General features: G+C 43.6%; 1 protein-coding gene across 10 annotated transcripts in view; it reads left to right on the top strand.

Annotated features, from left to right (window-relative positions):
* EPB41L1 (erythrocyte membrane protein band 4.1 like 1) overlaps window positions 1–21283 on the top strand; it is a 184066-nt gene that overhangs the window by 148756 nt on the left and 14027 nt on the right. For 5 of the 10 annotated variants that reach the window (XM_060277259.1, XM_035121902.2, XM_060277257.1 and 2 more), the window contains 7 exons: window positions 791–888; window positions 6107–6282; window positions 9247–9395; window positions 12851–13042; window positions 14091–14189; window positions 17457–20312; window positions 20930–21037. In XM_060277259.1, the coding sequence (XP_060133242.1) occupies window positions 791–888; window positions 6107–6282; window positions 9247–9395; window positions 12851–13042; window positions 14091–14189; window positions 17457–20312; window positions 20930–21037 (3678 nt within the window). The remainder of the gene's footprint in view (window positions 1–790; window positions 889–6106; window positions 6283–9246; window positions 9396–12850; window positions 13043–14090; window positions 14190–17456; window positions 20313–20929; window positions 21038–21283) is intronic. The other 5 variants (XM_035121909.2, XM_060277263.1, XM_060277260.1 and 2 more) reach the window with 4 other exon arrangements.

Genomic DNA, 21283 nt, shown 5'->3' with positions numbered 1-21283 from the left:
GACCTTTCTTCGTCTCTCATGCCTGGCACAGTGAAAAACTCCAACCACCCATCCTTTGAGTTTTCTGCAGTTTGCAGAGAACCCAGAGAAAGGGAAGGTATCTTTTTGCTGGGTGTCCATGGCAGGAGCAACTGGGGGGTGGGGTGGGAAGGCCAGTCACACTCACAACTGAGTTTGCGGATTCTGGAGTTGGAAAGATCTGTTTTAAGAACATGAGAAAAGTCCTGTTGGATCAGGCCAGGGGTCCCCAAACTAAGGCCCGGGGGCCGGATGCAGCCCAATCGCCTTCTAAATCCGGCCCGCGAACGGTCCGGGAATCAGCATGTTTTTACATGAGTAGAATGTGTCCTTTTATTTAAAATGCATCTCTGGGTTATTTGTGGGGCATAGGAATTCGTTCATATTTTCCCCCCAAAATATAGTCCGGCCCCCCACAAGGTCTGAGGGACAGTGGACCAGCCCCCTGCTGAAAAAGTTTGCTGATCCTTGGATCAGACCAAAGGCCCAGCATCCTGTTCTTAGAGTGGCCAAAAGACACCAAGAACCACATGTTCAAAAACTGAACCCAACCACCAGCCTCACTGGAGGAGAAGCTGACGGTTGATGTCAATTGACCCTGGTGGGAAAACAGGAGACTGACTGTTCAACTGGAGCAGACCTTGATTTCATTTTTGCTGGCACCTACCTTCCTTCCTCCCTCCCTCTCTATCCTTCATTCCCTCAGGGGAGTTGGTAAGGGCTGACTTGATTCTTAGTCATAATGTCTGTTCTTTGTTCCCTGCAATTTCAGTATGAGCAGTTTGAGAGTACCATTGGCTTCAAACTGCCCAACCACCGCTCGGCCAAGAGACTCTGGAAAGTTTGCATTGAGCACCACACGTTCTTCAGGTGAGACCGGGGGGGGGGGGGAATCGTGAAGGCTTTGTCCTCTATAAGGAGGTGCTACAGATAAAATTGAAAGCTTTAAGGATCCTTTCTTGCTCAGTCTAGCCTGTTTCACGGAGTTGTTGTGAAAATAACTTCAGATAAAGATATATTGCCACCCACCTGGAAATCTAAATATGTTTTTGAGCAGGAAGCAACCTGTAGAACAGAGTCCCTGCCAGATATGATCTTTACCGTGGAGGAGTAATTTGTGGATTCCGAGATATGAGTCTCTGGTCTCTTAAAAAAGAAAACCTCAGCCTTGCAGCTTACAGCATGGTTGGTGTTGCCTTATTACCTGACAGAGGGAACAGTGATCTTGTTTCCAGCTGTTGAATACGAAGCATACTGGTAGCTGAGACAGTTTACAGGGTAGGGCAAGATAGAGGGAGAAATAAGCTTTATGTAAGACTTCAACTAGGTTTAGAATTCTCTTGAAGGCAAAAATTATTTTACTGACTTGGTGTTGCTACTTCCCAGATCATGGTTCCACCCAGGCCCCCTCTGTTTGCATGCATTTTTATTCTAGCCCTAGCTATGAATCAAGAAGGGAGAGGTCATGAATTTTACCTGTCCAATGAGACACTGTTCATTTGTATCTTTTCAGTAAATATTCAAAGAGCCAATTCATATGTCATGTTCCGCTGCTGATATGAGCTTTTAACAGCTCATAGGAGCGCATTGTGCTTGGTTTGCGTGCGAAGGAGAGATGCATGCAGTATCTCCGGTCATAAATTCCCACTCACGGGAATGGGTTTCATGTGCTGCTTGTGGAAATTGATCTATGGCATGGTTTGCATTCCTTTCTCCAGTATTAACGCAGCTCAGATAAGTAGATCACTACAATCTGAGCTGTTGAATGTGCATATCATGGGCAGAATTGGGTATCTGGTGCTCAATTCAGCATCTTGATAATCTCAACACCCAGGGTTAAAGGGAGACTTTCAGAGTTCTGCTCAGTAGGATGATCTGGGAAACGAAGCTGTGCCAGGCATGGGCCAACCAGGATATTTAGTAGGCAGGAGTGTGTTTCAGGGCCCTGACAGTTACTTGTTCTGCCTTATGGTTGGGAAAAGAAAATGTATGCGGATCTGCCTTTAATGGTTGAGACTAGCAGAGCTGTTTATGACTCAGTAAGGTACTGTTTCTTAGGCAGCTGTCCATACACATCCTTTACTCCATCTCCAATGGATGGGACATTTGCCAGGCACATTTGAGCTCTATTAAAGGAGCAAAGGCTTTGAGGCAACCTTTCCCCGCTCCTGGCCACACACTTTGCAGGTTTTCTACTTGTCTGCCTCTGAAGCATTTCCTATCTTGACAGACCAATGTTTTATACATCAAGACATAGTCCCAGGTCGTTTACCCTGTACATTTCCTGTGGCACCATTTTCCCCTTTAACATTCACTGCAGAGCGGCTGGCAGAACATCCCTAGATGCATTTAGAAGGTTTGTTTGTTAAGATGAGAACAAAAAGCAAGTAGGGCTGACTATGGGTTTCTTTGTCACATTGCGTGGCTTCCACATAATGCAAGGAAGCCGTCAATTGCATACTGTGCTGCTCACAATCTTCTGAAATTGGGCACATCCACAAAGCCAAAACTTCCTCTTCTTCCAAGGTGGGGTGGGAGAGCACATGAGAAAGAGCATAAGAGAGCTTCAGGGGATAAACCTTCCATGCATCTAGCTGGTACCAAAGCAATACAGGGAAGTGACACAGCTTACGCTAGGATTTGGCAAAGATGCAAGTGCAGGACTTCAGTCTGCAGCTGGCAAGAGCCATTAATCCAAGCCCACAACCAAGAGGCAGAGTCATAAAGTCAACTAGAATCAACAAGACCACTGGGCAAAACTCAAGACAGGAGAAATGGGAACTGAGGGCATGATAAGGGATCAGGAGTATGTTTGCAGAGCAGGGATAGGCTTGTTCTTTTATTCCTGGTTCAGCCCAACTGCACTGCAAGCACTGATGTTGTCTCTGTATCCCCGCCTCTGCTGCACGTGGGCCTGCCATAGTCACAGTCATAGAATCGAGGTGGAAGGAATCCAAGGGTCATCTAGTCCAACCCTCTGCAGCGCAGGATGGTTTTAAAGTTCTTAAAAATATTCCTCCCAAATAAATAAATAATCATTGAGGGCTTCCTACCAATCCTATATTTGCACTAATAGAATAACAGATGTTGTCATAATAACATAGCCTACTAACTGGAGATATTTACCGCAGTGTAAATAAATCTTTCCCCAAAGAGCTGTGTCAGCAGATGGCTGCACACTAAACCAACAAATGTTCCAGCATAAGACCTGTGTGTAGTTATGGCCTTTGCTCCTTGCCTGCTTAGTTATGACTTTGCTCTCCCTAACCTGCCTCTGGCACTCCAGCCAGCCATTAACATCCCAGGGAAGTCTTCGGGGAACGCATGGAAGAGAGAGTTGGCTCGGAAGCTCTTCTTTGTCACGGGTTGACTTTCTGCAGATTGCACTGATTTAGTTAATCCTAAAATATGGGGAAAACCTTAGGCATTGGCAGGCAGAACGTTTTAAAAAATTAGTTAAGGTTATAAAAACCAAGTGCCCCAGAGAGCTGCATGTAGGGCTCTTCAGCTGGCTCATTCACCAAAGCAGAAGAATCGTGACATTCAAGTAGGCTAGAAGGTGATAATGGATGATTTGATTCATATGCCATATACACAACCATTTTATATATAAAAAAAAAACCAGTGTGGTGCTGGATTGAGTGCTGGGCTTCGATTGAAAGTTCCAAGGAGGAGGAGGAGGAGGAGGAGGAGGAGGAGGAGGAGGAGGAGGAGAAGGAGAAGGAGAAGGAGAAGAAGGAGAAGGAGAAGGAGAAGAAGAAGAAGAAGAAGAAGAAGAAGAAGAAGAAGAAGAAGAAGAAGAAGAAGAAGAAGAAGAAGAAGAAGAAGACTCTGCCCATCTGGCTGGGTTTTCCCAGCCACTTTGGGCAGCTCCCAACAGATTAAAAGTTGAATAAAACGTCAAATATTAAAAACTTCCCTAAACAGGGCTGCCTTCAGATGTCTTCTAAAAGTCAGATAGTTGTTTATTTCCTTGACCTCTGATGGGAGGGTGTTCCACAGGGTGGGTGCCACTACCGAAAAGGCCCTCTGCCTGGTTCCCTGTAACCTCACTTCTCGCAGTGAGGAAACTGCCAGAAGACCCTTGGAGGACCTCAGTGCCCATGCTGAATGATGTGGGTGGAGACACACCTTCAGTTTTACAGGGCCGAGGCTGTTTAGGGCTTTAAAGGCACCAACACTTTGAATTGTGCTTGGAAACGTGCTGGGAGCCAATGTAGGTCTTTCAGGAAGAGTGTTATATGGTCTCGATGGCCTCTCCTAGTCACCAGTCTAGCTGCCTCATTCTGGATTAGTTGTAGTTTCCGGGTCACCTTCACAGGTAGCCCCACGTAGAGCCACCTGGTTACAAAGCTCTCTGATTTGCAGAGGTTGAATGACCATCTATCATGGATGCTTTAACTGAGTTTTCTGCGTTGCAGGGGGTTGGATTGGATGACCCTTGGGGTACCTTCCAGCTCTACAATTCTATGATTCAGACCAGTTAACAACACCCAGCCCAACCTACCTCACAGGGTTGTTGTGTGGAGGAAATGGGATATTCCTTAGTATTGTGAACTCCTTCAAGGAGGGGTGAGATTCAGATGCAATTACTAAATGAAACATATTAAAATAAGACCTGGATGTTTGGCCTGCTACAAACACATTTTGCAGGAATATGCTAGCATTTGTTCAAAAATGTAGTCGCTGTGCTTACCATATTTTCTTTTTCAATAGGCATACTTTATTGTTTTTTAATGCTACTTTCCCCATAAACACATTTGCATGCATATCAAGGGTCATCCCATTGCAGGGTGATGGAGATAATAATAATAATAATAATAATAATAATAATAATAATAATAATAATAATAATAATAATTTATTATTTATACCCCGCCCATCTGGCCGGGTTCCCCCAGCCACTCTGGGCGGCTTCCAACAAAACATTTGTGATGCCCAACATTTGTGTTTTGTAGTGCCATGAGAAGGTTGCCAATCCAAATCCAAAATTTTATGTATAGTTGTGTGTGTGTCAGCAAGTGAACATTGCAAACAGTTGCTGTGGGGTGGAAGGTACAAGAGATGCCTCGGGCGGGGAAGCACATAGCTTCAAATGTGTAGTGGAGATCTAGGAAACTGAGATAGCATAGCTGCCTTGCCTTGAGACATAAAAGCCATTCTACACTTTACGCAGAAGGACTTGTCAATCTAATGGGGTAGAATTCTGGACTGTAGCAGTTCCAGCGGCAGGAGAGGGGACTCATAAAACTTGCAAATCCAAGAGAAACGTTTAATGTTGCATACTCTCAAACATGTTGGTTTATTATAAGATAGGGAGCCTTTGACATGCAGGGACATTAAATAAATGCAACCTTTCCCTGTATTGTGCAGCACAGTCCAGAAATCTATCACTTGACTCTGCTTAATGTGTAGAATAAATCAAACTGTTTAGCAAGGCAGCATAGAACACAGATACATCAAAGTTTCAGATTGTCACAGTCAAGGGACCTTCAGATCAATCTCACTTGCTGCATCACCAGGGCAAGTAAAATGTTCTTTCTTCAAAATTAGGGCATCAAAGTCCGATTAAACCGTGGTTTGAAGGAGCACATAGCTACATTAATAACTTGCAGAAGGTTGTTCTGGCAAGTAAGAATCACTGTTTATTGATGAATGGTAACCTGCTGACTGGATGAGAACCTTGAAAAATTTTGGTGGGGTGTGCATGCATGATGTCTGCACATGAAGCCACAAATTTCATCTAATGGTATTTGTCCTGGAAAGAGTGATTAAGTAAACCATTACTTGACATTAGATTTCCATGCACAGAATCCTGTATGACAGACAGTGCAACTCACAGCCTTGAGGTTGATTGTAAGCTACCTCTGGCTAAACATATTTGATCAATTTTTCATTTATATTTATTGAATTTGTATACCTCCCTTCATCCAAAGATCTCGGGGCAGTTCACAGCATAAAATCTGCAAACTTTAAGATGTTGTCACTGCTGCCTTTGTATCAGAGCTGGTACTTTGCATCCTATTGCTGAGCGGGCTACTAATCCATTACAGTGTTTTCCCTCCTCCTCCCTCCTCCCCTTCTGCAGGTTAGTGTCCCCGGAGCCTCCCCCAAAGGGCTTCCTAGTCATGGGCTCTAAGTTCCGCTACAGTGGGCGAACACAGGCTCAAACGCGACAGGCCAGCGCCCTGATCGATCGTCCTGCCCCCTACTTCGAGCGCTCCTCCAGCAAACGGTACACCATGTCTCGCAGCCTCGATGGAGGTATGCCCCAAATTGGGGAGGGGGAGGGAGATTGGTTCACTGGTGGGCATGGGAAGGCTAATGTTGAAAGGATGGGGCCATCAACTGGGGAGATGGGTGGTTGTGGGCTAGCGGAGCAAGTTTATTATTCCTTGCTGTTGGGCTCGAGAGCAGTTTTCCCCCCAACAATGGTTCGTAGGAGTCCCTTGGGTGGGTTGCCAGGCTTCCCAAAATGGGGCAAGGATTTTGGCTCCCATGGAGGAGATTATGCTTATCAGTGGCACCCAAACAAGGAGAAAAGTATTGGTCGCCCTTAGTCTGGGGACCATTGCTTTTAAGGAAAAATGTGCAAAAAGCTGCTTGTTATAGCAGAAAAAAATTACTCATATGTAGATACAGATGCACACATGCGCACAACGGCATGATTCACAGGGCTGTATCATGTTATGAACTTAAGAAGGTAGGTAAAGGGAGCAGGTGGCTCTGTGGTCTAAACCAGTGCTCCCCAACCTTTTTTTCGCCGTGAACCAGTCAACGTTTGATAAGTTTACCACGGCCCGCTGAGGGGGGGATGTTGATTGTTTATATTTTATTTAGTTTGTTTTGATTTAAAATTTTTAATTTGTATTTAAATGTTCATTGGGCGGCCCGGTACCAATTGATCCACGGACCGGTACTGGTCCGTGGCCCAGGGGTTGAGGACCACTGGTCTAAACCACCGAGTTCATTTGTTCGGGGGGGGGGGGCTGGATTTCCCTACTTTAGGACTTGTTTAACATAGGGATTCAGCAATGAAGAAGCAAATGAAGAAGCAGATGATTCCATTAGCCCTTTCAGTTTACCTGAGCTGCCGCCTGCAACTTCTGGACACAAGATATTGGGGGTTTTTTGTGAATGCTGGAGAGGTTTTTCTTCCTGTGTTGTTAGAAATATTATGTTCCCCAAGGCAACTCAGCTTCTATTCTTGAAGAAACAGAGAGCAGAAGTGAAAAACTGCCCTAGAAAGGGAATTCTGTGCCATAGAGGATGAGGAACTACAACAATGGAGTGGTCTTGTTCACCACGTTTCTGCCATGTTGCATTACACTATCGTAAACCTAGGTAAAGGTAAAGGGACCCCTGACCATTAGGTCCAGTCGTGACCAACTCTGGGGTTGCGGCGCTCATCTCGCTTTACTGGCTGAAGGAGCCGCCGTACAGCTTCCAGGTCATGTGGGCAGCATGACAAAGCCACTTCGGGCGAACCAGAGCAGCACACGGAAATGCCATTTACCTTCCCGCCGGAGCAGTACCTATTTATCTACTTGCACTTTGACGTGCTTTCGAACTGCTAGGTGGGCAGGAGCAGGGACCGAGCAACGGGAGCTCACCCCATCATGGGGATTCGAACCACCAACCTTCTGATCGGCAAGCCCTAGGCTCTGTGGTTTAACCCACAGCGCCACCCGCATCCCTAAACCTAGAAGCTACTAAAAAAGTGGGTGACAGGAGCTCCATTTAAGATTTTGGTAGGTTGGTAGCAAGATTCTCCACAAGATTTGAAGAACAGCTCTTGGATGTATTAAGATTAGAATGCAAAGAGCAGCACTTTTCAACTGCACTTACTGTGCTTGCTTTATATATATTTTATAGTAACAATAGCAAAGTGATCAACATTGGTTAAGCAGTTGCCCCATTAATTTTAAGCAAAGGGGTTAGCAATGCATTCTTACTTCATGGGGCTAATATATAATAAGTCACTACTGTATGTAGAAACAGTGAGCTGACCAGAGATAGATGCATTCCTGAGGAATAGATCCACAATATGGGAGAGCAGGTGATATACCTCCTCTTCTGCCTTCCATATATAGCACCCTCTATTTTTAATTGCTTTATTAGTTTTAAAAAAGAAAAAAAGTCAACAAACAAAAAACCAAAGGATATACAAATTGCAAAGAGTAAATAAATTTCTTATAACACAGCTTCTGGGGGTCCCAGATTTCTTTTATGTAACACACTTTTCGTTATCATTCCAATCTTACCCATATCTCTATTTTTATAAGACTTTCTGTTTTTCTACAGGGTCATTCTAAGCCTGTCAGAGAATTCACATTTTTACAATGCTCATTAAGATATTTCATATAAATAGCCCATTAATAAATGTTTGGTCTGTATTATCTCTAATTCTTCCTGTCATGTTTGATAATTCTGTAAACTCTAATAATTTTGTCTGCCAATCCACTTTGGTCGGGATGGAATCTCCTTTCCAATTTTTGGCTACGAAAATTGTTGCTGCCACAGTTGCATATAGGAAGATCTTCCTCATATTTTTGGGAATGTCCATACTTGTTATACCCAGTAGAAAGGCTTCGGCGGGTTTTTCAATAGAGAGTTTAAACATCTTTTTGAGCTCATTATATATTATGTCCCCAAATTCCCTTATTTTCCTACAATTCCACCACATGTGTATCATCGTACCCTCTGCCTCTCTAGGTCTCTAACAAATGCTTGACCTGGTTCTGTACATTTTTGCCAACTTTAATGGTGTTAGATACCAACGGTAAAGCATTTTCATGAAGTTCTCTTTCAGGGTGTAACATGCTGTAAACGTCAGGTGGATAGTTCCTCTTTAAATATAGCATAAAGTAAGCCACTTATTATATAGTGTGCTAAGCAAGAGATGGTCAGCCCCAATGCACATGAGTAATGTTTTTTATTTGGGGGTGTGTGTGTCAAGGAATCTCAGGAAAACAAAGATCAAAATAAGACTTGAATCCCAGAGCTGATTTTATGGCAGTGTGAGATCATGAGCCTGGGGCGGGGGGGGGGGGTGTCCCCCCCAAGGGAAAGGGGAGTTCTGCACCTTTTTTTAAATATTGAGATTACATTGTTTCTAGTATTAAAAAGCAGGTACAGTAGCATGTGCAGAACAAATCTGCTCTTGCTTTTGGCTGGACTCAATGGGACAAAATAGGGCTCCTCCGTTTCTCTCTCTTTTCTGCACAGAATTCTCTCGCCCAGCTTCAGTCAGCGAGAATCACGATGGAGGGACAGAGTCAGACAGGAGAGACGAAGACAGCAGGTATGGAGGAAGAACGCGGTCCGAGACCGAGGATGAAGAGGTGACCACCCCAACAAAAATCAAGGAGCTGAAGGTACAAAATCTACATTGAGCCTTTGAGAGATCTGCCCCTGAAGGGAGGTTTCTGCCCTATCTCCCCCCTGGCTCCTACTCTTTGAATTAAGGGATGAGTTAAGTGAGGAGCAAACTCTTTTCATCTCAATTCAGAATCGGGCTTTCCAAATCAAGCTGTTCCCCACCCCATGAATGGATGGAGCTTATAGGTCCCTTTCTACCTCTAGCGATCCCTGCCAGCTACATACCCCTTTCACAAGGGTAGCTTTGCTTGGCACGGATAGTGGAAGCAAGGAAGGCTGGCTAATGGCAACAGCCGATATATTTTTAAACTTGAATTCTCAGGGATTTGGGGCTCAGCTCATAATATATGAAATGGGATTTAGTTCATTATCTAACTAATAATAATCTGCCCTTGTGCCCCAGAGATGTGATTTCCTCTGACCTTCTCCACTTCCCAAATTTTCATCAGTAGATTTTTATGGCACACACCATTCCTGGTTTCCTCATTTGCAGAGGAAAAAGGCTACACCATAGAGAGCCCTTTCCAATGCTGGCAACTCCATGCTGAAACCACAGGGCATTACAGATGATGTTTTTTTCTTGGCTCCTGAGTTAAAACCTCAGTATAATGTGTGTTCTATGAGTTCCCTTGACTGACTCTGCTAGTTCCTTCCCTCCCCCTTCTTTTTGCTGCCAGCCGGAACAAGAAACCACCCCAAGGCACAAGCAGGAGGTATTCTCTTTCTGGAATGTCTTAACGCCTCATCAGTGCATCTTAGTGCTCATCCTCTTTTAGACATGCAAACCACACTGATTGTGCCCTTGTTTACTGGGATACAAGATGCATTCAGGCTGGAAGCATCTTTTATTCCACAAGCAGCCCTCCTAGCAAGCAGTAGCCAGGTCATTTCAGCTACTTGCTTCCTAGGAAATCATCCATATTTTAATACCCAACTGACACTTTCCTGTGTTTCCTTAGTATCCCATTGTCTCTCTTTCCATTTTCCGGCCCTGATGTCCTCAGGTAGGAAATAGGTATTTCAGAGGCAGAAATAGTTATGACTAGAATGTACACCACTCAGTGGCAGGTCAGAAGATCTGCATCATTAACTCCCAAGTTGGTGCAGGTTAGGGTAGTTTGACCAAACTGCGGGAGGCAGTGGAAGACAGGAGTGCCTGGCGTGCTATGGTCCATGGGGTCACGAAGAGTCGGACACAACTAAACGACTAAACAACAACAAGGGTAGAACTGAAATTGGAGCTTTCACCTAGTCACCTTGCTAAGCTGCCAATCAGTAGAAAGCAACATAACCAAGTTCCCTTCAGTTTTTTCTTTGGATGGTGAACTTGAGTGCCAATTGATGGGTGAATTAAAAATAAGAGTAAAGCCCTGTCCCAAGCCAGGCTTTTAAAGTATCTTGCACAGGCTGTGAAGAAGAAGGTTAAGCCTCTTTCTTTCCACACAGCTTATTATTTGCAGATTTCTCCTACTATGCAGAGTTATTCCTCAACCTTTTCCCCTTTCAGAGAAGAACTGTAGGGTTTCCATTCAAATTAGCCTGAATCCCATGATGATGGTTTTGGTTGATTTATTTTTAGCAGGCTTGAATCAGGCTCTAGAATCAAAACTGGAAAGCAAACCACAGTCAGAATGAAATGCTGTCACTGCATACTAATGTTGTCATGCTAAAATTTTAGTTTCGCAAGACAGCCAGTGTGTCTCAGCTACTGATTTCCTGCCTGGCCGTCCATCCATCCATCTACACACACCTGATCTTCAGTGCTGGCTATTGTTCCCTTTGTGTCGTTTTACCATCCATTACTTCTGCATGCTCCATATTGCAACCCTTTTATGGTCCTTATTTACAACCTCACCAGTACATGAATGGGGCAAGGGGCAAACTGATTCAGAGATGCTCACACTTCCAGTTCTTAGTTTCTCAGCCTCTAGGGCAGTCATTCCCCAAATGTGTTCTTTAGCATGGCAGAAGAGGACTGCTAGTCTGGTGCAGCATACCAATTGAAGAGTCCTTTTAATTGCTCACTCACAAAGGAGGCTGCATGACTAGCTATTCTTGCCTTGCCTCTTTAAAAGCACAAGATGAGCCCTGCTGGATCAGGTCTAAGGACCTTCTGTTCCACTATCCTGTTCTCACAGTGGCCAGACAGATGCCTGTAGGAATCCCCAAAGCACTCAGTCTCTACTGCAGGCAAAATACTTCCGCTGAATTTCAGCATTGGAGATGGTTTAATCATTCAGTCTCTCCTAGTTCATAGACAGCAGAATTACTCATCCTCAAAAGTTGCATCTCTTCAGCTGCAACTCTTTGCACACTTATCTGGGAGCAAGTGCCATTGAAATCATCGGGGCTTCCTTCCGAGTAGAAATGCATAGAATTGCACTGAATATAAATCACTGTTCTTGGCATGCTTCTTTGTAGTTGGGAGTGACACCCAGAACAGTGACTCAAACAGAAGCACAAGAAGTGCACTCCCAGTTATTTTTAGTCTTAGACACTCAGAACAGAAAACTTTCGGTGTGTGACTCCAATTTTAATTCTGAAGAAAAATGTCCTTTGATTGTAAAAAGTTTGGGAAATGCTGCTCTGCTTTTAAGGGACTTGGAGCTGATGACTGGTTTTTGTGGCATCTCTGTGGAATCTGGAAATACAGGGAGGGGAGGCTATCTTCAGTGCAGAATATCACAGTTAGGAAACAGGACCTAAATTCTTATTTGAGTTGGGCACACATATTTATGGTCTTCCTCTCTTTGAAACAGTTTGCACAATCCAACAGGGTGGAACTTCACTTAACCACAGTAAAAACTTTATAAAAAGAGGATGACTTAGTTGTATAATTCTGGCCCGGAACTCACTTGATTTATACCAAACCTAGAGCCCTGTTTTCATCCTTTTTTTACTATTTGACATAGCCTATATCTGGCTCCTGGTTCAGATTTTAAATCTTCAGCTTTTTCAGTTGCAGACTTGATGTACCTGAGGATACCGAGTGGAAATTACCATTCAAGATTGGAAATAATAGACAGAAACAGATCTGTCTCTTGGCTCCTTAAGCTGTTGACCCTAGAATGACTAACATTCCAATAAAATAAAATCTAGGCCTGTGGGAGTCAAGAAAGAGAATTCTGCTATAGATTACCATAAAGTTTACACAAAAAAGGTTGGCAAATGGAATCTCTTTGACCAGGGTGACTTTTCTTCAAGGAAAACAGGACCATGCTTGATTAAGTTCAGTGGCAGGGCCAGTCTTTTAGCCCTAACTGTCATCCTAAGCTGTGGTTTCATGAAAATTAAAGTCTCCATTGCAGTGGAGATTTCACTTTACAGAGGATACAGCCTCTGAGGTTCTAAACTCAGTGAAGCTTCCACCTCGGAAAAGATCACTCGTCCCACTCATGTTCCTTCCTCTAATCCTCACCTCAGTAGTTACCTTCCCCTCTCCCTCCAAAAGTTTTTAGACAAACCGGAAGATGTTTTGCTAAAGCACCAGGCCAGCATCAACGAGTTGAAGAGGACACTGAAGGAACCTAACAGCAAACTCGTGCACAGGGACCGGGATAGGAGGCTGCCTTCCTCACCTGCCTCTTCCTCGCCCAAACATGAGGATGAGACACCAAGGGGAACCCCAGAGAAGGCCAACGAGGTTTGTTTTGCTCTAATTTTATGAAGGTTTTGTATGTGCACATCAGTGCTATGCAGCTGTTCTATGTGTCTTCGTACTCGATACTTTATCTGCTCACAGCATGACAGAACCAGTCTGATCAGGGGCCATGTGGCATCCATCTCTACTGCATTTGAATTCTCGCCAGCCTTTATGGTTGGGACATGGATCACCCACCACTATGTGGTTTGAGTTTTAGTGTGGTGCTCATTCTGCTTCTTGGTACTTTAAAACAGTGGTTTCTGGGCAAAGGTACAAGCAAATGGAGGCTGAAAGCAGTAGGACCAAATTGATGGAGGCAGACAGGTTTGTCATTCTACGTCTGTCCTGTTTGCACATAAGGTGGGATGGAGGTCTTGCTTCCACATCAAAACAGGGGCATAGATGAGGAGAACTGAGTCCTTCCCCACTTACTTCTCCACACTCCATTGCTCAGAACAATTTTGCTCGCAACTCAGCTCCAATAAAAGGAATGTAAAGCAGTCTAGGAACAAAGGTGCCTGAAGCAAAGGCATATGAGGAAGGCTGCATGCCACTTTCGATAGTAAAATTGGACACCCCATCTGTTCTGTCTGTGAATGTAGTAAACATGGAATAAACAGCCATGAGTGCACCCATCACATCTAGGTAGGCTCATAGTTTGCCGAATATTCCTAGATCAAAGGTTGTGCAATGAGCAAGATCTGTCTGGAACTGAGCTAAAACCTTTATGATGGAAGCAAGGTGGATCTCTTTGTCTTCAGGCGTTATAGGAGATAGAAGTAGAGTTCATTAGGTCGTTGTTATTGTCATTGGCATGGAAACAATGGAAGCTGAAGGATAGGGTGTTTTCATGCTAGAAAAGTTGTCAGGTAAAAGTGGAAGATGAAAGTGAAAACTCTAGGAATGGAGTGTATTCTCCATACTTTATTTACTATCTCTCTGTCACTCATCGTCTCTTCTACTACTACTTATTTCTCTCTCTCTCACTCTCTCTCTCTCTCTGCCTCTTTATCTGCCTTGGGGTCTTGGGTTTCCCCTGCTGAAATAGATGTCAGAAGAGGATTCTCCAGAGGATCTGTCATCTGAGCATGGAGCTGCCTTAATCATGGAGTCTTTTACACAGAAAAGCCATGTTTCTTCTCCTGAGGTTATCACCACCCTTCCTTTTTCTCTCTTTCTGTATCTGCTTCTCTTTTTCGTTTCCATTTGCAGTAAGAAAGGTTTAGGCTGCAATCTTTTATACATGCTTACCCACTGTATTCGGTGGGATGTGCTTCTGAATAGGCATGTATAAGATCACACTGTTAATTACAGTTGATCAGCCATATTTAGCAAGGGTCAGTAAATTGGGGATTCATTTGAAATTTATTCAAAACGATGTTATAAAGTTATTCCATCCAAGCTAGTAATTCTTGGTGTGTTAAGGGCAGATATGTGGTTGATTTTGAATATTGCTCTGACGGTGGTATATGTAGACTCTTCAACTGACTATGGGGGTAAAGTTTGTTGAAAGCGTGCCTGAACCTAGCTGGTACTTGAATAGGATAACTGTATGAAAATCAGCTGCAGTGGAAAGTAATATTGATATTGTATTCAGTTCGCAGTTAATGGAGGTGCATGCATATACAGCTTGTAACCTGGGCAATGGTTGTGGCATTTCACAGCCAACAATAAACAACCCAATAGTTGTTCGCACAGGCACCATAGTTGTCAAACCCACTCACTCTGAAAGCTAGTTCCTATCTTAGGATGGATAGCATGCACAGTTCGTGCCAGTACTGAATGTGGTTTCTGGCATAGCTCTCAAGATTACGGGAAAAAAAGTTTGGGCCTTAACTGTATCAGCATGGCCCAGGACCAAGTTACAGAGAAGTGCCTTCTAGTGGACAGTGAGAGAGAAGATAAGTCAGAGAAACTATATTATGGAGAGACAATCAATCCAACTTGAGTATGGGTGCTTAGTTTTCCTCGGGGCATGGCAACAAAGGCAGATGCCATGCAGCATAATAGTTGGTTTCCAAGAGAGGGAAAACCTCTTCAGCCCAAGGGGCTGCATTTTCTTTTTGGCAACCTTCCTGAGTGGTGAGGCTAGAACCAAAGGCAGGCAGAACAATGAATGTGAGTTTTCCCTTTGTACAGCAGAGTACAGTAGATTGTATGATTGTAGTGTATGAAGCACTGTGCATATAATGTATGTCATCAGATTCACTACAAGATCTCTAATTGGTTAGGGTCACCCATGTGACCATTCCAGGAAGCATTGCCTTCACTCTGAATCCATTTTTGTTTCTCCCTTTTGACATAAGCACATAGGCAAATCTAATAGTTCACAAGGTGTTGGTTTGATCCCTGATTTGCTAGGATCACTCTAGGAAAGAAAAGGAAGCTCTAACCAAGCTGCAATGTCCCTACAAAGGATAGAGGGAAAAATGCCAGCTTCAGAAAAAGATGACCATTTAAGACTTTTTAAGGACATGCTTCTGGTTGCTTTGAAAATACTATTTTGATGTTGAAATGAGTGAACATTTGTCACAGCACTAGTTATTAGGAGACTCAGCAATGATAGAAATGGAAATGATGTTTTACATTTGAGTTTTCTTGAAGATATATTTAATGGGACAAGGCAAATAGAGTTACATGTTGTTTTTATTCCCATCAGTGCAGTTGACACAAATTTTTCTATAGCAAGGTTTGAACATACAGCTGTAAATGATTGGTACTTCATTCTGTGCATACATTCAGACCTGCACGACTGTTTGCTCCATAATTGCCTTCCATTATTGAAGAGTACTGTGGTGTAATTAGCCTCTCAGACTGACTCATGGCACTGTATCACAATGGAGCGCATGGCACTGGAGCAAATCAACGCTGCCTCCACCAGATCAGAAGCAGGAAAACTCTGTTGCAATGCATTCTTCCAATCTTTGGGGAAATCACTAGTAACATCTCCAACCACAATTAAGATATTTAACTAGCCGACAATGGGCTGCTGTATGTCTAGGGCTTAACATCATCATCATCATTATTTTATATATATAAAAGACCCCAGCACATAATTCCAGGGACGCAACCTACCTCTTTGTCCCACCCCTCCTGCCACCATTTCAGCAATATGTGCGCTATCTTCCTGCTTTCTTCTACAGTGATGACTGAACATTCAATGGGAGATGGGCTTGGATAACACACATGACATAAAAAGCAAATCACTACATAGCATCATACACAGTGTTTAAGTAGTTTGGTACTGCTGTGCTATGTGGTACACAAAATACTAGGTTTTCTTTTCCCTGCCTCCTACACTTTGCTGTACTGCCTTTTAAAGCAGTTTGCATAACAGTTTCTGCCATTTACTTTCTTAGCAGTGCCTTCCTAGTTCTAGCCCTCTAATCTAGGCATCCCCAAACTGCGGCCCTCCAGATGTTTTGGCCTACAACTCCCATGATCCCTAGCTAAGAGGACCAGTGGTCAGGGATGATGGGAATTGTAGTCCAAAACATCTGGAGGGCCGAAGTTTGGGGATGCCTACTCTAATCTGTTTTTTTAAAAAAATGGAATTGGACTTGAGTTCATATTAACTGGGGCACTGGACCAAAATCGTTGCATCTACTCAAGTTTGTCCAGAGCACTGGAATACCATGTGAAGGAACAAAAGTGTCTCAACCCATTTCACTTGCTTTCTCAGTGCAGAGAACCTGTGGATGCTTCTGGAGCCTAGCAAAACAGGGTGCAACAGGATCTTCACTCTGTAGTCTTGCTCTTGACTATAGGCTAAAGGGATTCCTCCCATTCCCATCATGAAATATGTTTATCATTCTTGCACACAGACATACCGAGATATGAAAGATCTGGATGAATTTCATTGTGGAAATTTAGGCACCAAAGGGAAAGTCTCATTACAGTAACTTGACTTGCCAACTTACAAAGTGATTTAGTTAGATGTGAATATAACTATGCTTGAGTTTGTTGTTTAGGTATGCAGATAATTAACATGTGGTTAATTTAAATCAAAGTTTGAATACTGTTTTAAAGCTTACATTATAATTCTGATTTGATCACGAGACCTTGAATTTCAAAACCATCAATTGAGCAGTGAGAATCACACATAGCTGACTAAGTAGCTCATGATTTGTGTAAACTTTTGGCACCAGACGTTTGCAAATGGGAAGGGAGAAATACTGTCTGTTAAAATCCAGCTCTCAGCCCCAGTCTCAGAACTGTGCTTTTGAGATTTCAGCATGCATTCAGTCAATAACAAACACCTCCTTAAAGGTATCTACCTCCAGGTTGTTTCTTTAGCAGTAATACAGTTTAGTGACTACAAGGATGTTGGCAAGACTCTTGCTGCATGTTAATAATGAGGTGTTCAGGAAATTTATGTTTAATGCTAACTCTTCTTGCTCCAATTGCAATGCAGGGTTCAGAGCATTGGGTATTTATAGAAAGAGAAACTTCTGGGCTGGAAGAGCTAGCACTAAAACAAATAGTTGAGACCCAGAAAGAAGAGGCGCATGCAGGTCCTTCAGAGAAGCATCCAGATTTGGATCTAACAAAAGTGACCACTGCTGTGAGGGAACTCAAAGCAGCAGCAAAGCGAGAAGAGGAAGCAAGAGAGGAAGGCAGAGCACGTATTCGGGAAAAAGCCAAAATGATAGCCAGCCCAGAAGATTTTGAATCGTTATGGGATTATGATGATGTGTACGAGAGAGATAACAGGAAACACTCTTCTGAGACAGATGGACAATCTACTGAGGAGACAGATGAGCAGAAGGATAAAATGGAGACGGTGGTGATAGCCTCCACTCACCCTGAGGAGGCAGAACAGAAAGACCAAAAAGAGGCAGTGGTGGTAGCTTCCACTAAACTTGAGGAGAAAGGAGAACAGAAAGACAAAATGGAAGCCGCAGTGGTAGCTTCTACCACTCTTGAGCAGCCACCTCGCCACCTCCAAGGACCAACAGAAAGGAGTACCATACCTGAAGGTTTCCAAGTTGAAGAAGGACAAATACATGCCTCAGAATCTCCAAACAAACAAAGCAGAACTATAATACAAGAACACAGGACTACTTTGACTCTGTCAGACAAAGAGGTGTTCAGAATTACCTCAGATTCTGAGACTGTTAGAACTAAGGTGAAGATGGTATCTTCTGCTGCAGAAAGGATAATCTATTTGGGGTCTGAAGAAACTGATGAAAAAGATGGTGATAAGATCAATACAGTACCTGCCAGAGAAAAGCCCGGCTCATCTGAAGGCAGGCAGGAAAACCAGACAGAGTCATTAGATGAAAAAGAGAAGAGCCCCAGTTTTGCACCAGCTTCAGGTGCAACAGAGATCAAGGAAGACGATGAGTTCCAATCCAGGTCATCCACATACGGGGGAGGACAATCGGAGCTCAGTAAAGCAATTATAAAATCAGATTTGATTGACAAAGTTGCAGAGAATGGTAAAAAGATACATACCGCAGAGTCATGTGCTTATGAGAAAGAAGAGCATTCATCAACTCCAGAGAAAAAAGCTTCGGTGGAACCAACTGATTATGGAACAAAAGATTACAGAGAATTCAATGCACATCTTTCTATAGAAGAATTCAGCCAAAGCGTTTTCCATTTATCGATGCCACAGCCAAAATCTGGGTCCCCAACAAAAGAAACAGCAGCTTATCTCTCCTGTGGGCAAGAACAGGGAGCAGATGAAACTCACAGTATTCTTCAAGAATGTGGAGAAGAATCTGACAAGAAGGAAGCTGATACTGCCATGGAAAAAGTAGGTTTGACATTCAGAACTTCAGAAACTCAAAGAGAAATTAATAAATTAGAAGAAACTGAAACTTCTCAAATATTCCTTCAAATGGAAGCCATAGAGATTACGAAATCCACCCTGGGTTTCTCACTACAGCATCTTTCCTGTACTACAGAAATTTCAGATGAAGAGCAGAGTAAACCACAGGATGCAAAACCAGGAGAATTGCCCCAGGATGAAACCCCTGATTCAAGCCAGCCTCCCCATGACAAATTATCTGAAGTTCAAAGTAAATGCACCACATCAGAAATCTCTTCTAAGGACAAACACCCTGAATTGGAAGAGTTGGCTAAAGAGGATGACCATGAATTGGAAGTTGTAGATAAACAGAGACTCCAAGAACTGGAAGATGCAGCCAATGCCAACCATATTGAAGTGAAGCAGATGATGAAAAATAAGCCTACTCTGTCTGAAGAGTCAACTAAAAATGAGCCATCAACTTTGGATAAACTCTCAGAATTGAAAGAGACGGCTCAGGGTGCTCCCTCTGAGGCTGAAGAGTTAGATACAGATGTATTGGATAAGTTGGCTAAAGATAAAGAATTGGATAGCCACGTAAAAGTAGAAGTGGTGACTAAGGATAAAATCAAAGACTTGAAAGGCTCAGCTTTGGATGAACTCTATGAAATGGAAGAGGTAGCCAAAGATAATCTCAAAGAAACAGAGGGTGTAACTCTAGACTTGGAAGAGTTGACTAGGGATAAATTCTCCAACTTGAAACAGCCACCCAGGGATGACATTTTATCCCAGGCTGGCCCTCCTGGTTCTAAACCTCCAGAATCAAGAGACACATTCCAGGATAAATCTTCTTTGGAAGACGGAACTGAAGCCACCCATACCGTCTCTCCTAAGATTGGGCCAGCAAAAAGGAGCAAAGAATGTCCGCATCCTTATCGTGCTGTAGCACAGGAAAGGGAAGAACTGCACACTGTTATCAAGGAAGGGAAGCCAGGTCTAGAGCCACTGAATCACATGGCATTTAGCACAGATACAACTACTCCACTTCAAAAACATCAAGATATAGCAGCACCTGTAGAGAACCATGGGGGTTTATTTCAGTATAGAAATGAGATGGACCAAGAAGTCTCCGTAGCTTCTAAAATCCGGATGTTTGAACAAGGTGAAGTATATAGCCCACTTTTTGGTGAGCAACATGCAACTCCAAAGGGGTTGTACGAGAGTTTCACTGGCGATGAGACACCAAAGGATCCATCAAGGATGCAGATAGAGCTACAAACAGGTATATTTTTAGAGAACAGCTGTGCAGATGTTGAGTTGGCCTCAGGCACTTTGGATGGCAAAGCCCTGGATGTGAACTACCTAGCTGTTGTACAAGGAGCAAGTGAGGGAGAACCATCCCAGTCTTCATCTTGGAAGGAAGATATTTCTGTCGGGTCAGAGCAAGAACCGGAAGAGGATGTTGAGCTGGCTTCTCCTGATTCTGGCTGTGAAATCACTTTGGCCGAAGCTGTGGTAACCTCTCAAATGAACTGTCCCACTGGAAAGTTCATAAAGCATGTTGTGTGACTTGCCTTTATGCACCATGTGCCATGGCTTCTAACATGGTCGTTGACCGAGAGCCGCTACTTGCATCCCCTGTCCTGTGTGTGTGTGTGACCTGGCTCAGTTGCTGAATGCAAACTTGCTGGCCCAGGCAGTTCATCAGCTTTTGGATTGTTCTCTCTGTGTGTGTATGTGCGTGAGAGAGAGAGAGAAAGAGAGAGAACTCCTGGAGGTTTGGCTAACTTGGAGAGTGCCAGCTGCTAACTCAAATCCAAGCAAAATGTGTTTTGTGAATGGAATCGTGCAGTGGTAGGGTGGGAAAGGGTGATACGCTGAGAGCTTTGAATCTCTCCCATACCTCCACGCACACACCTAGCAGCAACATTCTCACGCTTCCAGCTTCTTCCCTCTTGCATCTCTTAATTTTGATATCCCTTTTTTTGCTTGGCTTGTGAGCCCCCCCTCCCCCCTCCTGCCTTTGGCAAGCTAGTGGCTGGCTGACAAAAATAGCTTCCCACTGCTCCAACCAAGGCATTAGCTGAGTTCCTTTCTGCTCTTTTAAGACTAACCCCTTTTCTCTAATCTAGAGCAAATTTCAAGAACCAGCTTGGGAAGAAAAGGATTTGTCAGGCCCATCAGTAAAAGCCTCCCCGAAAGAAGAGGGTTTAATGGCTGCTCCTCCAGTGGCCCCTCAGGTCTCAATGATGTTTTACTAACTGCTTGCTTTTGTGGTGTAAAACCTCACCCTAGAGAGCCGTGTGCCACCTCCTCCTTCCCCAGTTTACTGAGCTCCTATATATATTTATTTATATATATACACACATATATATACGCTCCTCTTCTGTTTGCTTTATCTTTTCTCATACCTCTCAACATACCAGAAACCTGGACAAAACAAGGCATTAAGTAGTAGGACATCATAGCATCTAAATTAAAGAATA

Source organism: Zootoca vivipara, chromosome 7 (assembly GCF_963506605.1).
Source record: "Zootoca vivipara chromosome 7, rZooViv1.1, whole genome shotgun sequence".
NCBI lineage: Eukaryota > Metazoa > Chordata > Lepidosauria > Squamata > Lacertidae > Zootoca > Zootoca vivipara.
This window is presented reverse-complemented; position numbering and strand designations above follow the sequence as displayed.